The sequence below is a fragment of the Stomoxys calcitrans genome, chromosome 5 (assembly GCF_963082655.1).
Source record: "Stomoxys calcitrans chromosome 5, idStoCalc2.1, whole genome shotgun sequence".
NCBI lineage: Eukaryota > Metazoa > Arthropoda > Insecta > Diptera > Muscidae > Stomoxys > Stomoxys calcitrans.
In genome coordinates, this window is record NC_081556.1 from 123,766,592 (window position 1) to 123,782,436 (window position 15,845).

At 36.9% G+C, this 15,845-nt stretch overlaps 2 protein-coding genes across 3 annotated transcripts; one reads left to right on the plus strand and one right to left on the minus strand.

The window, feature by feature from the left end:
- Positions 1-1,283: 1,283 nt before the first annotated feature.
- On the minus strand, positions 1,284-2,628 carry LOC106091834 (protein catecholamines up). The gene is made up of 2 exons (XM_013258512.2): positions 2,357-2,628; positions 1,284-2,296 (listed from the first exon to the last, which is right to left on the minus strand). The coding sequence occupies exons 1-2, from the start codon at positions 2,577-2,579 to the stop codon at positions 1,356-1,358; spliced, it is 1,164 nt and encodes a 387-aa protein (XP_013113966.2). The 5' UTR covers positions 2,580-2,628; the 3' UTR covers positions 1,284-1,355.
- Positions 2,629-3,618: 990 nt separating this feature from the next.
- Positions 3,619-15,696, plus strand: LOC106091316 (zinc finger protein 208). Of its 2 annotated transcripts, XR_009398605.1 has the most exons (13): positions 3,619-4,636; positions 7,701-7,810; positions 7,879-8,051; positions 8,119-8,268; positions 8,343-8,483; positions 8,546-8,675; positions 8,752-8,925; positions 11,237-11,690; positions 11,817-12,052; positions 12,116-12,303; positions 14,166-14,488; positions 15,199-15,423; positions 15,519-15,696. XR_009398605.1 is itself a non-coding variant. In XM_013257803.2 (12 exons), exons 1-11 carry the CDS (start codon positions 3,757-3,759, stop codon positions 14,485-14,487), a joined length of 2,958 nt encoding a protein of 985 aa, XP_013113257.2. In that variant the 5' UTR covers positions 3,619-3,756; the 3' UTR covers position 14,488; positions 14,906-15,103. The 2 variants fall into 2 exon arrangements, 1 of the variants encoding a protein (XP_013113257.2); XM_013257803.2 differs by lacking the exons at positions 15,199-15,423; positions 15,519-15,696 and adding an exon at positions 14,906-15,103.
- The last annotated feature ends 149 nt before the right edge of the window (positions 15,697-15,845 follow it).

Genomic DNA, 15,845 nt, shown 5'->3' on the forward strand with positions numbered 1-15,845 from the left:
GACCACGGATAACGCGAATGGCTCTCCTCCTTGCCCTGTCACTCTCGGGATGCAAAATAAATTGACGGTTGAACAACCTGGCGCATCTCTTTGGCTCAGTCACGGTTACGTCGCCAAAAGTGACTGAGGTCCTGCCATCCCATCTACCGGGGTTCGAGAGTGACTCAACAGTAGACCACAGCTTGCCTGCACCGGTGCCTAAGTTACATTGCTCCAAGTGTTCCAGCCACAAATTCCGCTTATGTTCGTTGACTACCCTATTTATTTCCAGACTCAGCGAGCTGAATCTGTAACTTCTCCATCATACCGCGAAGGTATGATTATATCGCAAGAAGGAGTGCTCGTAGTTGCACTGAATTTGATCTGAACTGAGACATTTGCACAGACTAAGGGAATCGGGAACATGTCACTCATCGGATTCCGGACATTCATCTGATTAACCAAGGACGATGACGTGGAACTGCTACCTGGCATTGGCTACGCGGTTTCTTATTCCATGTCTTTCAGGAGAGGGAATTTTGGGCTGCGGGTCCCTCTTTTTACACCGATTGTGTCTTATCTGGATTTGGGCACCTGGGGTGTTTGTTGGGTTCCTAGGAATTAGAGAGTTGACTGCTACCTGGCATTGGTTACGAGACGAGGATTCTTTTCCAGGAGATGGAAATTTGGGCTGCAGGTCCCTCTGTTTACACCGATTGTATCCTATATGGATTTGGGCACCTGGGCAAATTTGCCCATGACACATCAGCCCTTAGATCTTGTGTTTATTTTTCTGCAATCGGATTTTGGACTTCGCCTTCTGTGTGCACCATTAGATTCATATTCAAATGACTTTTTAGCTGGAGCTTTTTCAATCATTCTGACATAATGGCATAGCCAACGTTATGTTGTAGTTGTAGCGACATTCGCTGATAGTATACAATTTTTTTCATTCTGAGATTATTCTAACCCGGCTACCGCTTCTAGATTCAGTTCGAGGAATCTGACACTTTCATTGGAGTGGTTTTTTTAGTGGTTTCCAACACCTCTAACAAGCCCTCCCACAGACTGACAAGAGATGACTTTGGCACTTGGTCTCGAAAAAAATATAAGTTATCTCATCCTCGCTGGAAACATCCAAGTTCACAACTCATTATAACGTTGTATGATTGAGCTTATATTGCGATAACCGTCATTGGGGCAAAAAAATCACATTCAATATTTATGATTGTGTCTGATCCTCTTATCAAATTTTATAATCGTTAACAAAATGCGATTAAATTAAACACAATTACGCAATGCCATTAAGATTTTCGTTCAAGTTTGTAGACAGTGCGGACATATACCAAATTTTAGACTTATTTACAATTTTTGTTTTATTCAAACTTAGCTATAAAAACCATTATCGCTACACCTAATAATAACGCTGCAATTTCCTTCAGCGACTGTCCCAACTTTGTTGATTCTTCAAGTAATTCGGGCAGCACACTCACTGCTGCAATATAAATGAAGCCACCTGCTGTAAATGGAAGAATCCAAGGGGCTGCCTCGGCATCGGCACCAATTCCAATTAAGGCCAAAGCATTTCCGGTCAGAGCTCCAAGAGCCGTAACCAATTGTAGGCCAATTGCTTTCTTTCTTGAGCAACCGGATTTTATGAGAATAGCAAAGTCACCAATTTCATGAGGAACTTCATGTAAGAGTATGGTTACTGTGGTAATAATTCCAATTTCATTGCCAGCCAAATATGATGCACCAATAGCAAGCCCATCGGTAAAGTTATGAGCAAAATCCGCTGCTAGATTTAAGTATCCCGATATGGCCACCTCTTTTTCCTCAACTACTTTGTTGTTCTTTTTATTCTTGTCCTTTTTCTCTTTGTCGGCTTTATCTTTGCCATGGGAATGGGAATGACCATGTCCAGCACCACCCTTAAGGAGACGCACCATCTTTTCAACAGTCAGGAAAACAATAATTCCCGCAAGTACCCAAAGACCGGTAGTAATGTCGTGACTGTGATCATGTTTATGTTCTTCATGATGGTTTTCATCGTGATGATCGTGGTCGTGTGCGTGGTCGTGACCATGATGAGCGTGATCGTGATCATGCCCATGATGATCGTGTGGATGTAAAGCATGTGGTATGAGGTGAAGAAAGGCATCACCCAATAGTCCACCCGATGCAAAAGCCAATATAACTTTTAGCCGGGGCTTCATTGCTTCACTGTTATCTAAGGGTATAACAAACAGTAACAAGAAAGGCGCAGCACTGATGAGTAAAGTGGATCCCATGGAATACAGCCATACATCGTTCATATCTATGTGGGACACAAAGCATTAAAAAAACCAATAGTATTTAAGAAAACATGACGTTATACCTATTTGAGGTTTTTCCTCATGGTGATGACGGTGTGTATGGGACGCAGATTCCCCATGTTTACCATGATGATGCTCATTGGCTTCGCGGGAATATTTAAAACTGGGATTTTCATGGGCATGAAGGTGGCTGTATGTCGCCGAAACTAATAAAGCACAAACAAATATTATTCCAAAAGTGGTTCTGGAACCACTCAAACACGCACTTCCACTTGTTCCCCCCATTGTATGCAGAATAGAAACAATACAAAGGCCGACAAATAACACGTCACAATATGAGAAGATGAGAGTGCCGAGAATCGATTTCTAATGTTCTTATCGATTTTTTTTGGATAATTTTCCCAACAAATCTTATGCTGAGCTTACATGGCTTCATTGCTTCACTGTTATCTGATGTATGGTCATTGTAATAGTTTGGTGAAAACAAATGTGTTTCGTCACATTTACACATAACCATCAATCATGACTGAAAAATCGAAATCATTTGATTTTTTCGATGAATGACGTCTATCGATTACCGTTTACATAGAAATGTGTAATCATTAATTGACAGATATTGAAAAACATGTTCTGCGACAAATAAGGTTAAGAAATGAGAAGTAAAAAATGAAAAATTAAGTAAAATCAAATAAAAAATAGATGTACCGTTTTTGGCAAAGGCTGTAATCAGCACGTACACACGATGTGCCAGTACGATCATGATGTGCCATGTAAACTCTGCTATAGGATACGACATATGTATGATGTCACGTTTACATTTGCCTTTATGATTGTTGTTTTATAATACTACATTTATGACGTATATGGTTAACATTGGACTCCAATTACAAAGTGCATAACATTCTCGCATATTCTCTGCTCATGTACGCACACGTATAAACACACTCACACAAATTTCTTTGTGTGTGGTGGCAAAACGTCAATCAGCTTGATGGCAAAACTCGTTCACGTATGCGTTAATTTGGCCCCTGTTGTCTTTGTTGTGTGTTGTTCATTGACTTTTGTTTGTGTTCTGACAAAGAAGAGTTCGTCGGATTTCGCAATAATTTAATACGTGTTTTCGCTGTGAATGAAGTCAGTACTAGGCTTTATATGATAAAAGAATAACCAATACTGTACTAAACTAAAATGCACACTTTGCACCTATTTAATTTAGAATGCTATCTATAATGATGTGAGTTGTGTGACCCTACGTTACGTCACGTGTAACATTGTTTGCGTGGTACTATTTAACGGGGCATTGAGCATATGACTGTTTTCAGAGCAATCAATATTTTTTCGACATAAAAATTAAACAATAACTTATATTTATCAAGTGCTAACATTGGTTTCCTCTAAAAAAAAATAAACATACCCATATCAAAAAACCTATGTTGAATAAATTCCGCTATTTATTACGAAAATGTCGGTTATTGATTTCGTAAATCGCAGTGTTTGCTTATATTGTACATCAGTTGGCGGTGTGAATGATTTTCACGATGTTTTTGAAGATGCCGAATTGCAGTTGCCAAATTTAATTAAAAAGTATTTTGGATTAGTTGTAACAGAGAATGCTGATAGAAAAACGAAACAATATTTGTGTGTTGATTGTGTTAATCATCTTATAGAACTATATGATTTGGAAGAGCACAACAAGGAAGTCCAATTGGAAAGGGAAGACGACGACAACGGCACAGCGGACAATATTGAAATTGAAATAGAAACAGAAAAACAAATAGTAATCGATGGAGTGTCAAACCAAATTAAAAACGATGAAGTTAAATACCTTGACTCGGCTTCTTCCTATAGAGATGATAATGATGAGTGCTCTGGCGAGGCAGAAGATGAAACTGCCTACAATGAATATATGGAAAGTACTGAGATTTACTTTTGTGCGGATGGTGAAGAAGAGACATCTGAACTGATTTATAGCCACGAAGATGTAGAAGCTAACAGTTGTGACCTAAACGACAATCTACAGTCTGTTGCAGACTTTGAGCAAAATATTGCAACTGATTATGTATTAGAAACGAAAAGCATAGAACATTCCAATAAAGAAGAGTACGTAGAGCTAATAACTTTTAAGGATGACATTGAAATTCAAACCATAGAAGATACAAATTTGGATTTCGAGGAAGAAGTTAATCCAGTGGACATTGTCGAGGATAATGAAGCGTATGAAGACCTGGAGTTGCCAAGCAGTACCTCTTTAAATGATGATTTCATAGAAGAAGATGAGGAATATTTTTCGGCCGATATTAGGAGTATGCATGACAGCGTAGAGGAGGAACATCTAATAGAAGGTAATTGCTATACTATAACTTGTTTTTGTTTTTTATTTTAGGTTAAAATAGTTTTATATGGGAGCTTTGTTACGTTATTTGCCAAATTTTACCATTCTTGGTTTATATTGTAATTGAGGTAATCTCGAAAAGTTTCAGTAGAATTATCAAACCGGAATTATCAAACCGCCTGTATAAACCGGTTTCCCGGTGAGCAATGTGAGCTTATAGACGGAGTTAGACCATACTTGAAGTAGATGTTGGAATTCATGACAGAAGTTAAAATCTTCTACCCGTAATATTGAACTTAGCTACTGCGACGATTCAGTTTTCATCCGATCTGGCTGAAATTCGGTATTTAAGGAGGAAAGCGACCTCCCTGTTCTATTCCTTGAACTTTTAATTCCCTTAATTTTCATGCCATTTCTCTTTAATATAAAGAAATCCCTATTGTTGTTGTTGTAACCACATTTTCATGTGGAGGTGGCGATCCTCGTCAAGCTCTTGTAGGTGATCGCTGCGGGAACAGGGAAGTCACTGGTTATTTAAAGGCGCCAATAATTCGCCTTGTCATATCGAGCGTTAGAGACTCTGTATTTGTGCAGGAGCTGGTGCCACCTGACCTCTCACTGAGACTCTCTGCTCGATACCGCCGATAGTCCGCGACTGTAGTTACAGCTACTCCGGATGGGGCATTCCACTATACGCAATCTATGGACGCGCCCGGTAGCTCACAGCTAAGCTTCTCGTGACTCCAAAGAACACCACACAGATTGGACCTCAATATTCCAGCTTGTGTGGTGCTCACAGCTATTCCTAATGAGCTACAGTATGTCTCAATCTTGCCTCGATTTTGTGCGTAAATTACAATTATGAGCCGTAATGCTTATCAACCAAGCAAATTGAATGCACTTCCCGAGTCTCCAGAAGCTTCATGGATTTAATTTGTTTAAAATTATTTTCATAACTTTTCCCAAAGTGTAGATTTTTTCAAACGGAACCCATACCGGAGCTTTTAATAAACCGAGCGCGTTTTAAACTACAGTTGAACCCATGACAGATTTATCAGGTAGTGTACCGTAAACAGCTGATTACAATTTTTCTCGCGAAGTACGCTATCTATGAACGAGTTTTGGTTGTGTGTGTGTGTATTATACAATAGTTAAGAACCATATGACACACAAACAACGAAAAATTGCGCGAACTAGTAACCAACTCAAAATCAGAGTTGCACTAATCACTTATTTTGGCAGAAAGTGCACTCAATATTTTGTTGTTGGGCAACTGCCACTACCTGTAAATGAATATGTCTTGGTTGAACCTTGATGATCTGTCATGATGAGTGATTAGCGCAACTCTGACTTTGTGTACGTTACAAGTTCGCGCCATTTAACTTTGTTTGTGTGTGTTACTAGTTGACAGATAGTCAATTTCGTGAGAAAAAATTGTACTCAGCTGTTTACGACATATTGGGTTGCCCAAAAAGTTATTGCGGATTTTTAAAAAGAAAGTAAATGCATTTTTAATAAAACTTAGAATGAACTTTAATCAAGTATACTTTTTTACACTTTTTTTCTAAAGCAAGCTAAAAGTAAAAGCTGATAACTGACAGAAGAAAGAATGCAATTATAGACTCACAAGCTGTGAAAAAATTTGTCAACGCCGACTTTATGAAAAATCCGCAATTACTTTTTGGGCAACCCAATACTACCTATTGTAGTAAATATGTCATGCCTCTACACATATGTAGTTCGGTTGGGATTGTAAATGGTCCATCAAATCGGTCCATGTTTTAATATAGCTGCCATATAAACCGATCTTGGGTCTTGACTTCTTAAGCCTCTAGAGGGCGCAACTCTTATCCGACTTGGCTGAAATTGCGCGTGAAGTTGTTTGTTATGACTTCCAACAACTGTGCTATGCATGGTTCAAATCGGTCGATAACATGATATAGCTGCCATATATACCGATCTTGGGTCTTGACATTTTGAGCCACCAGAGGGCCCAATCCTTATCCGATTTGGGTGAAATTGTGCATGAAGTGATTTGTTATGACTTCGAACAACTGTGCTATTTATGATTCAAATCGGTCGAAAACCTGATGTAGCTGCTGATCTTGGATCTTGACTTCTTAAACCGATAAAGGGCGCAATTCTAATCCTATTTGGCTGAAATTGTGCATGAAGTGATTTCTTATGACTTCCAACAACTGTGCCAAGTTTAGCTCAAATCGGTCGATGACATGATATAGCTGCCATATATACCGATCTTGGGTCTTGACTTCTTGAGCCCACTAGAGGGCGCAATTCTTATCCGATTTCGCTGAAATTGTGCATGAAGTGATTTGTTACGACTTCCAACAATTGTGCTATGTATTGTTCAAATCGATACATAACCTGATATAGCTGCCATATAAACCTAACTTGGATCTTGACTTCTTGAGCCGCTAGAGGGCTCAATTCTTACCCGATTTGGCTAAAATTGTGCATGAAGTGATTTGTTATGACTTCCTACAACTCTGCTATGTATTGTTCAAATCGGTCGATAACCTGATATAGCTGCCATTTATACCGATCTTGGGTCTTGACTTTTGAACCAATAGAGGGCGCAATTCACATCCGATTTGGCTGAAATTTTGCATCAAGTTGTTTTTTATTACTTCGAACAACTGTGGCCAGTATGATTAAAATCAGTTTATAACATGATATAGCTGTCATATAAACCGTTCTGGTATCTTGACTTCTTAAGCCTCAAGAGGCCGCTATTCTTATCCGATGTTGCTGAAATTTTGTACAACGGCTTCTCCAATGACTTTCAATCGATCTATAACTTTATACAGCTCCCATATAAATCAATCTCCCGAATATGCTTTTTGAGCCCACAAGGCGCAATTCTTATCCGAATGGACTGAAATATTTCCCAATGTCTTCTACTATGGTCTTCAACATTCAATTCATTTATAGTCCGAATCGGACTATAAGTTGATATGGCTCCAATAGCATTTTTCTTTGTTTCCCTAAAAAGTGATACCCGGGAGAACTTAGCCCGTTCTTACTTGTTTTTATATATATTTCACATTTTTCAGAAACCATTTGCTCCCAGGAGTATGACAACGTCAATCTCAATGATTATCTTGACAAGGCCATTATTACTAAGTTTGAGGACCTGCAACTGAAATGGACAGTCGAGTGTAAAGTAAGTGAATACCATAAAACCTTATATTGAATGTAGATTAATAATTCTTTTTTTGTTTTCATTTGCAGTTATGTCTCTACAAGCACTACTCATTTCAGGAGTTAATAAAACATCCATGTGTTAATGAATTGGTAGGGGATCAGCAGTCGTGTTGTATTATACAAGACTGCAATGATGTTGTGAACAATTTAAAAACACTGGCCAGGCATTTGATTATTCAACACTATGAGAAAGTGGATAGGTACGAGAAAAGTAGTATGTATACCTAAAACATTTATCTTATTTTAAACTTTCTTTCTGGATTTCAGTCTTGCTGTTTATGGACGTTGCCCTGAATGCCAGAAAACATTTTCAAATCTCATTGATTTCAATAAACATTCCTGCTGTAACCTAAAGCGTACACCTGGAACTAGAAATTATTGTCCGACTTGTGATTTAGACTTTCAGTCCTTCAGAAGGTACCATAAAACTTGCAACCAACTTTGACTTTTATTTAATAGTGTGTTTGTGTATGTGTCTTTTTTCATTTTAGATTTATTTTCCATATGCAATTTCATTTGATCAAACATCGACCCAAGATTTGTCTATTATGTGGTGCCATGTTCCATAGTCCAAATGATTTTTTCGAACACGTGCACTATTCTCACACAGTTACGAATTTGGCTTGTAGAATGTAAGAGTCTTGCAAAGAATTTAGGTTAGGTTAGGGTTTTTTAAATTTGGTTTTTTTTGCAGGTGTGATCGATTTTTCCAGGACAAAACTGTTTTTGAGCAACACATGGCTAGCCATGAATCGAAAAGTATATTTGAGTGCACCCAATGCCCCAAGAGGTATACCAATAAGAGTGGTTTAACCAATCATATGGTGAGCAGGGCAAGAACTCAAAAAAGGACTAATTTTAAAGTGATTTATTTGTTTTTTTTTTTTATTTCTTCAACAGGATATTTACCACAATCATAAAATGAAGGCCCTACAATGTGAATATTGTTATAAGGAATTTATAAACCAAACTACTTATCGCAATCACATGAAATTCCATTTGCCTGAAGGGAAAGCAACCGCATTTATTTGCACGGAATGTGGACTTGTGTCGCATAACAAGAACTTAATTGAGGTATTTCTGTATAGTCATTACTTAATTTTAAAAATTTTACTTAAAAGTCTGGTAAATAGTAACAACCGTATTCAACACAAAACATAAAACAGTTTTATAGTAGGTTTATTGGACAGTTCTTTAAAGGAAATCAGTTTAATAAGCCTAATTTAAGTTTTGCGAATATGGTCATAAGAGTCTATTAGTCTAGCAAGAGCTCATTTTATTGATATTTTATATATATTTATGGATTCATCTGTACCGAATTTGTTGTAGTTGTAGCAGTGTGTTGTACAGTAAGGGGCAGCCCTTGCCGATGAAGGACTCCGGGTCAATCCGGTACGTACAACCGACTGCCATGGGATTGACCGAATTTGTAATGGGACGTTTGCCAGCTCTAGTCTATTTGATGCCGCTTCTTACCTGAAGGCGAGGTATTGGCTTTCTTGATCCACCATTTCGTGATATAGAAGCCTAAAACACCTGCCCTTGACGTTATTGGCCCCTACCTCGAATGTATGGATGAAGCAGTCAAGTATGTACCGAGGTATATCGCAAGTTTGTAGTTGTGCATCAGGTTATAAGTCTGACATCAGTTGCCTATTGTCCGATTATATCGCTTTTGCTACTAGGGGACTTCAATATCCAATCTTGATAACGACCAGAGTGGCATTGGCGTTGGCAAACAGCTTGATAGCTTAGATTTCTTTTTAAATTAGGTTGAAAAGAGGGTGCAGATATTAATCCATCCCATGCCACTATGGACATACACCTAAGCCAGTAATTGACTAACAATACTAACAAGTAACAGCTTGCGAAGTTCGGCCGGGCCGAATCTTGGGAACCCACCACCATTGATTCTGCTAAAGACAGACCGATCTACTTCTCTATCCAGTAGCTAAGACGCTTGGGGCATTACTCCTACCGAGTCTCGTAGGAGAATTTCCATTCGCCGAGCATCAACATGGATTTCGAAGACTGCATAGCATAACAACTGCTTTGCATGCCATCGCCGCACACATTTGCCGTGGCTTTAATCAGCCCAGGCCATGTGATAGGACGGTCCTCGTGGTACTGGTCCTATCGAAGGCATTCGACACGGTCAGCCATGCCAAACTATTTGAGGACATCGCCAACACGTCCCTCCAGCCAGACCTGAAATGCTGGGTCGCAAATTATGTGTGTGGTCGCCGATAATTTGTAGAATTTAGGGATAAGAAATTTGGTATTCAAATTTCGGATGGGATACCTAGGGGGGGGGGGGGGGTCGCCCCACCCCCAAAACCTACCATATATTTATATACACCAATCACGACAATATCGGACTCAAATGAAAGGTATTTAAGATTAGAAAACGAATCTGATATCCAATTGTCGGACCAAGTGTTTGGGGGACCACCCCAACCCCAAATACACCCCAAAATGGGACATATTTACCGACCATGGCTATATGGGACTCACATGAAAGGTATTTGCGATTAAAATACGAATCTGATATCCAAATGTGGGACCAAGTTTCTGAAAGGTATTGTCAAATTGTCGGACCAAGTGTTTGGGGGACCACCGAACCCCCAATACACCCCAAAATCGGACTAATTTATGACCATAGCAAAATAGGGCTCAAATGAAAGGTCTTAGGAAGTAAAGAACGAATCTGATATCAATATTGGGGAAAAGTGTCTATGGGGCCACCCCACCCTCATAACACCACCCAAATAGGAAGTATTTGCTGACCATTGCAATATGAGGCTCAAATAAGAGATTTTTAGAATAGAACTTGGATCTGATATATATTTTCAAAGCCAAGTCACTGAGTGGCAGCCCCATCCCCCAAACCAGCCATGTTTACCTACTATGAAAAAATAGAGCTCAAATGAAAGGTATTTGGGAGTAGACCATGAATCTGATATTAACATTCGGGACCAACTGTCTAGGGGACGTCCCACCACTATAACAACCCCCAACTAGGACGTATTTGCTGACCAAGACAATTTGGGTCTTCAAGACAGTGGAGCTCGAGGTGTCGGGAGGACCACCTCACCCCCGAAAACACCCCAAAATCAGACATATCGGTCTGAAATAAAGTATTTTAAGAATGGAAGTCGAAAAGTCGAAAAAGTCGACTTTTCAATTTTACTTTAAATTCCTATCATAAGCCGTGCAACCCATAGCACTAGCCCAAGCCTCAAACCAGCCAAAAAATCTCATCGGTAATATTTTATTTAAATGCATTTCTGCCACATAAGAAGAAAACCAGGATGGAGAGGCTGAAAATATTCTAATCTTTATCTTAACAAAATATATTCTTACCAATGTTTTTCTCTACTTTCAGGAACATGTCGGCTCGGAGGAAACCGATGGTAATGTTGTTAAAAAGGTACTCTCTATAGTGTTTACCTGTGAACATTGTTCGCTGGATTTTGAGTCTACGAAACATTTGAGAAATCATCGACGATCACCCAAACATGATGGGAAACTATTTTACTGTCCAATATGTCGCAAGGATTTTAAAACCTTTAAACATATGCGAAATCACTTATCCTGCCACCGGGACTATGATGAATGGTTTCAAGAGTTTCCCATTGATCGAATGTATATGTGTGACATTGGCAATTGTCTGGATGCTTATCCATTGTGGACTTCCTTGTATTACCATAAGAAGAGACATAAGAGTTCTAATGATACTGCTGCTGCTGCTCCTGCTTCCTTGAATTGTCAATTTTGTAAGAAAAAGTGTCCCACAAAGATGTCGCTGGCAATACATGTGGCTCGATCTCATAATAGTAGTAAGTCGGAATTTATTGAAAACCCCGCATATGATTAGAAAAGTACCTTGGAACATAATAAAGCTTACAATTGTCCTTAGGATTTTTTCATGGTTTGTAAAGTTTCAATTTTCTTTCTTGTTTTAGATCATATTAAGTGTCCGCATTGCAAAAAGATGTACAAAAGTGACCTGGATTTAAAACTACACATTGAGTATATGCATCTAGAGGTTGAATGTTCCCAATGCTCCAAGATGTTTAAAAATCAACGAAATCTAATTTCGCATGAACAACTGGTGCATAAAAATGCCAAACGTTTTTATTGCAGTCATTGCTCCAAGGGATACTACTATAAGAGTGAGTTGAATGCTCACGAGAGGAATGTTAGTTATTCACTGCTTACACCTTGAAATGCCACTAATGCATAATTTGTTGTCATGTTTCAGGCTCATCCCGATGTTTTGTACCAATGTAAACTTTGTAATTTTAAAACCACCTATCCAAAATCTTTGGATATACATCATATGGCAAAACATGAGCACACACTACCTTTCAAGTGCTCACAATGTTCCAAAGGTTTTGCGCGCAAACAGTTGCTGGTTACTCATATGAAAAGACATAAAGAAGATAAGGAGTAAGTAACCTTAACCGCTCATATATACCGACTATAGCAATGTGAAGCTCAAAAGTGGTTTATGGGAGTAGAATATGAATCTGATATCCACTTTCGGGGCAAATTGTTTGGCTACTCCAATTCACCACCAAAGCAAGAGAATGAAATATATCTAGCATCCAAACTTTATGGGGCGGACCCTCCCCTTACCCTATTTTTAAGAACACCAGGCCTTGGAGATGCTTGGGGGCGATTTAAGCGAAATTTAGTTTGTTTATAATAACTCAAAAACAAAAATTTGGTATCCTTATTTAGGCTGGGATATCCAGGGGACCGCTTCACCTCCAAAGCCCGCCAAATGGAAATATAAACCAATAATGACAGTATGGGGTTCAAATGTAAGGTATTTGAGACTAGAGCACGAATCTGGTATATGGGGTCCACCTCACCCCCAAAAATGCCACCATACCGGACATATTTCCCGACCATAACAATATAAGACTCAAAGCAAAGGTATTATATCCACATTGGGGCGAAATATCTGAAAGACCGTACCAGCACCCCCAAACAGGATTTTTTTCCTGACCGTGCCAGTATAGGGCTCAGATAAAATAGAGAGTGAATTAAGGTGCAGCGGAGCGGGCCTTGTTCAGCTAGTATTTCTTTAAGCAAATTTTCGATAAATTTTTTCAAAAACAAAATTTCGATAAATTCTTTTAAAAACAAAATACCGATTAAATTAAAATTTTTTCTGGAGACAAATTTTTTCTAAAGATAACATTTTCCCAATAAAAATTGGATAAAAAGTTATCGATTTCGATAAATGTTGTTCTAAAAAAACTTCTACGAAATATTTTCCAGAAACCAAATTTCGATAAAACATTTTCTTAAGACAAAATTTCGATGAAAAACTTTAAAACAAAATGTTGATAAAATTCTTTCTAAAGACAAAGCTTTGATGAGATTTGTTGAAAAGAGAAAGTTTTCCAAGATTTTTTTTAGGAAAAATTTCGATAAATTTATTTAAGAGAAAATTTCGATGAATTTTGTTAACAAAATTTCGATTAAATTTTGTTCGATGACACTTTTTCTCAAAAGAGAAAGTTTTCCAAGATTTTTTTTAGGAAAAATTTCGATAAATTTATTTAAGAGAAAATTTCGATAAATTTTGTTAACAAAATTTCGATTAAATTCTGTTCGATGACATTTTTTCTAAGATCAATGAATTTTTTTTTTAAGACAAAATTTCGATAAATTTATTTCCAAAGACAAATTTTGGAAATAAATTTATTTAAGAGAAAATTTCGGCGATTTACTTAAGCAAACTGTCGATTAAAATTTCGATAAATTTACTTAAGAGAAAATTTCGATGAATTTTTTCAAGCAAAATTTCGATTAAACTTTGTTCGATGAAAATTTTTCTAAAATCAATTAACTTTGTTCTAAACACAAAGTTTCGATGCATTTTTTTCAAAGACAAAATTGCTATGAAAATTTTTCTTAAGACGAAATTTTGAATAATTATTTTTCTAAAATTTCGATAAATTTATTTAAGAGAAAATTTCGATAAAAAATTTCTGTGACAAAATTTCAATGAAAATTCTTCTAAGATAAAATTTCAATGAAACATTTTTAAAATTTAATAATTTTAATAAATTTGCCCTAAGAGAAAATTTCGATAAAAAATTTCTGTGACAAAATTTCAATGAAAATTCTTCTAAGATAGAATTTCAATGAAATATTTTTAAAATTTAATAATTTTAATAAATTTGCCCTAAAGACAAGCTTTCAATAATTTTTCTCAAAACTAAATTTCCATAAAATATTCGATAATGAAATGTTACTAATAAAATTTGTAATTTGTTTTTTCCTATACTTTCCAGTTTCATTTGCAAGGAATATTTAAATAATGGATGCAATGCTTCGTTTGTAACCTATTTTCTTATGAAGGAACACATAGACACTCAACATCCCTCAACATCGAATGGAAGAAGTCTACTCAAAAAGTCCACCCAACAAAGGGTTATATTATATAATGAAGAAGAAGATGACACTAGTGAGGTGGAATACCTTTTAGGTGATTCGGTCGAAGAAGAGCCGGACAGTGATAATGAATATGAAATAGAAGATATTAATATGGACGATGAATGCGGAATTGCTGATGAATTGGATGGCGAATGTGAAGATGACGATACGGATTTTTAAGGTATTAAATATTTTATTAAGAATATTGTTGCAATTTAATGTCCCATGCAGCTTAGCCATTATAAGCATAGCGTATAAAATACAAAAGTACGAAAAGCGTTAAAAATGGACCGGATTGGTCTACACATAAGCTGAATGAAATTTTTTTTTAAGGATGAAATGTTGTTTTATGGTTATAAAAGTGAAAAGTTTTATTTTAACTAGCCCACCCAAGCACGCTCTGCTGTGCCTTCTACAATACACAATAAAAATTTACTTAAATTTATAATGTAAACTTTTAGTTCTCATGGATGAATCCTGCCTTCAAATATACTCCCCATTGTTAGCATTGTGCTGTTTTTTTTTCTTTTTTACATTCATTTATTATTTGTAGGCTTTGTACCTTCTTAACTTTTTTTCCCTTTTTTCCCTATATTAGGTGTGATTTATTTACCCATTAAGCGGACAAAGCGATTGTACGGAGAAAAATGCCATCTCCGTTTAGCCAAGCGCCTAATCTTATCGCCGCTTACTATCGCCGTAAAAGATATTGTGTTATCATTCAATTTGAATGACAAAACTAAAAGAGGAAGAACCCAAAATTTTTATTCACTGATTAAACGTTCTGAAGTAATGAAAATGCTTAAGATTTTAATAAAATCAAATTTATGAACTACGAGAAACATTTGTTTAAAATTAAAATTACATTTTATTGTTGTATTATTATTTCAGATGTGGTGTCAGTGCTGCCAGCCCTTATATTTAAGTCTGCAACATGTCATTTCGGGCTGGTTTGGAGGCCCTTTAGATTGTTGGCCCAAAATTCAATGTCAAATTCCTACTCTATTCTCAAATACCTTGAATTTGAGCCCCATATTGTCATAGGAGGGCTACATGTCCGTTGGTGCCTTCTTGGGGTAAAACTCTCTTAATGTTGAATCCATATTTCATAGTAAGGTTCGTACTTCACTTGTTAAACTTTCATTGTCATGATAGGTGGTTTAAGGAAAAAGGATGACCCCTACACACTTAAAGTCATATTTGTATTTCAGATTCGTTCTTTCTTCCATTCCGCTTTGGGTTGTTTCCTCACAGATCCCCCTTCTGATATTGAAATATAAGTGCATTATTTTCATCCCATGCTTATTTTAAACTATCTGAATATTGCGAGTAAATCTAAGTCTATACAAACATAGATACATACAAAAAGATATTGATTTTTTACCTTTAAATATATGGGACCCATCATATAATATAAGAAAAAATTCTGCAACCTCTTTCCTTTACTTCTTTAAACTTTGCGCTAACTATTTCATTCATTAGGTGCATAGTGTGATCACACAATTACTTTGACTCTTTTTTAATGTTTACTTCAATGT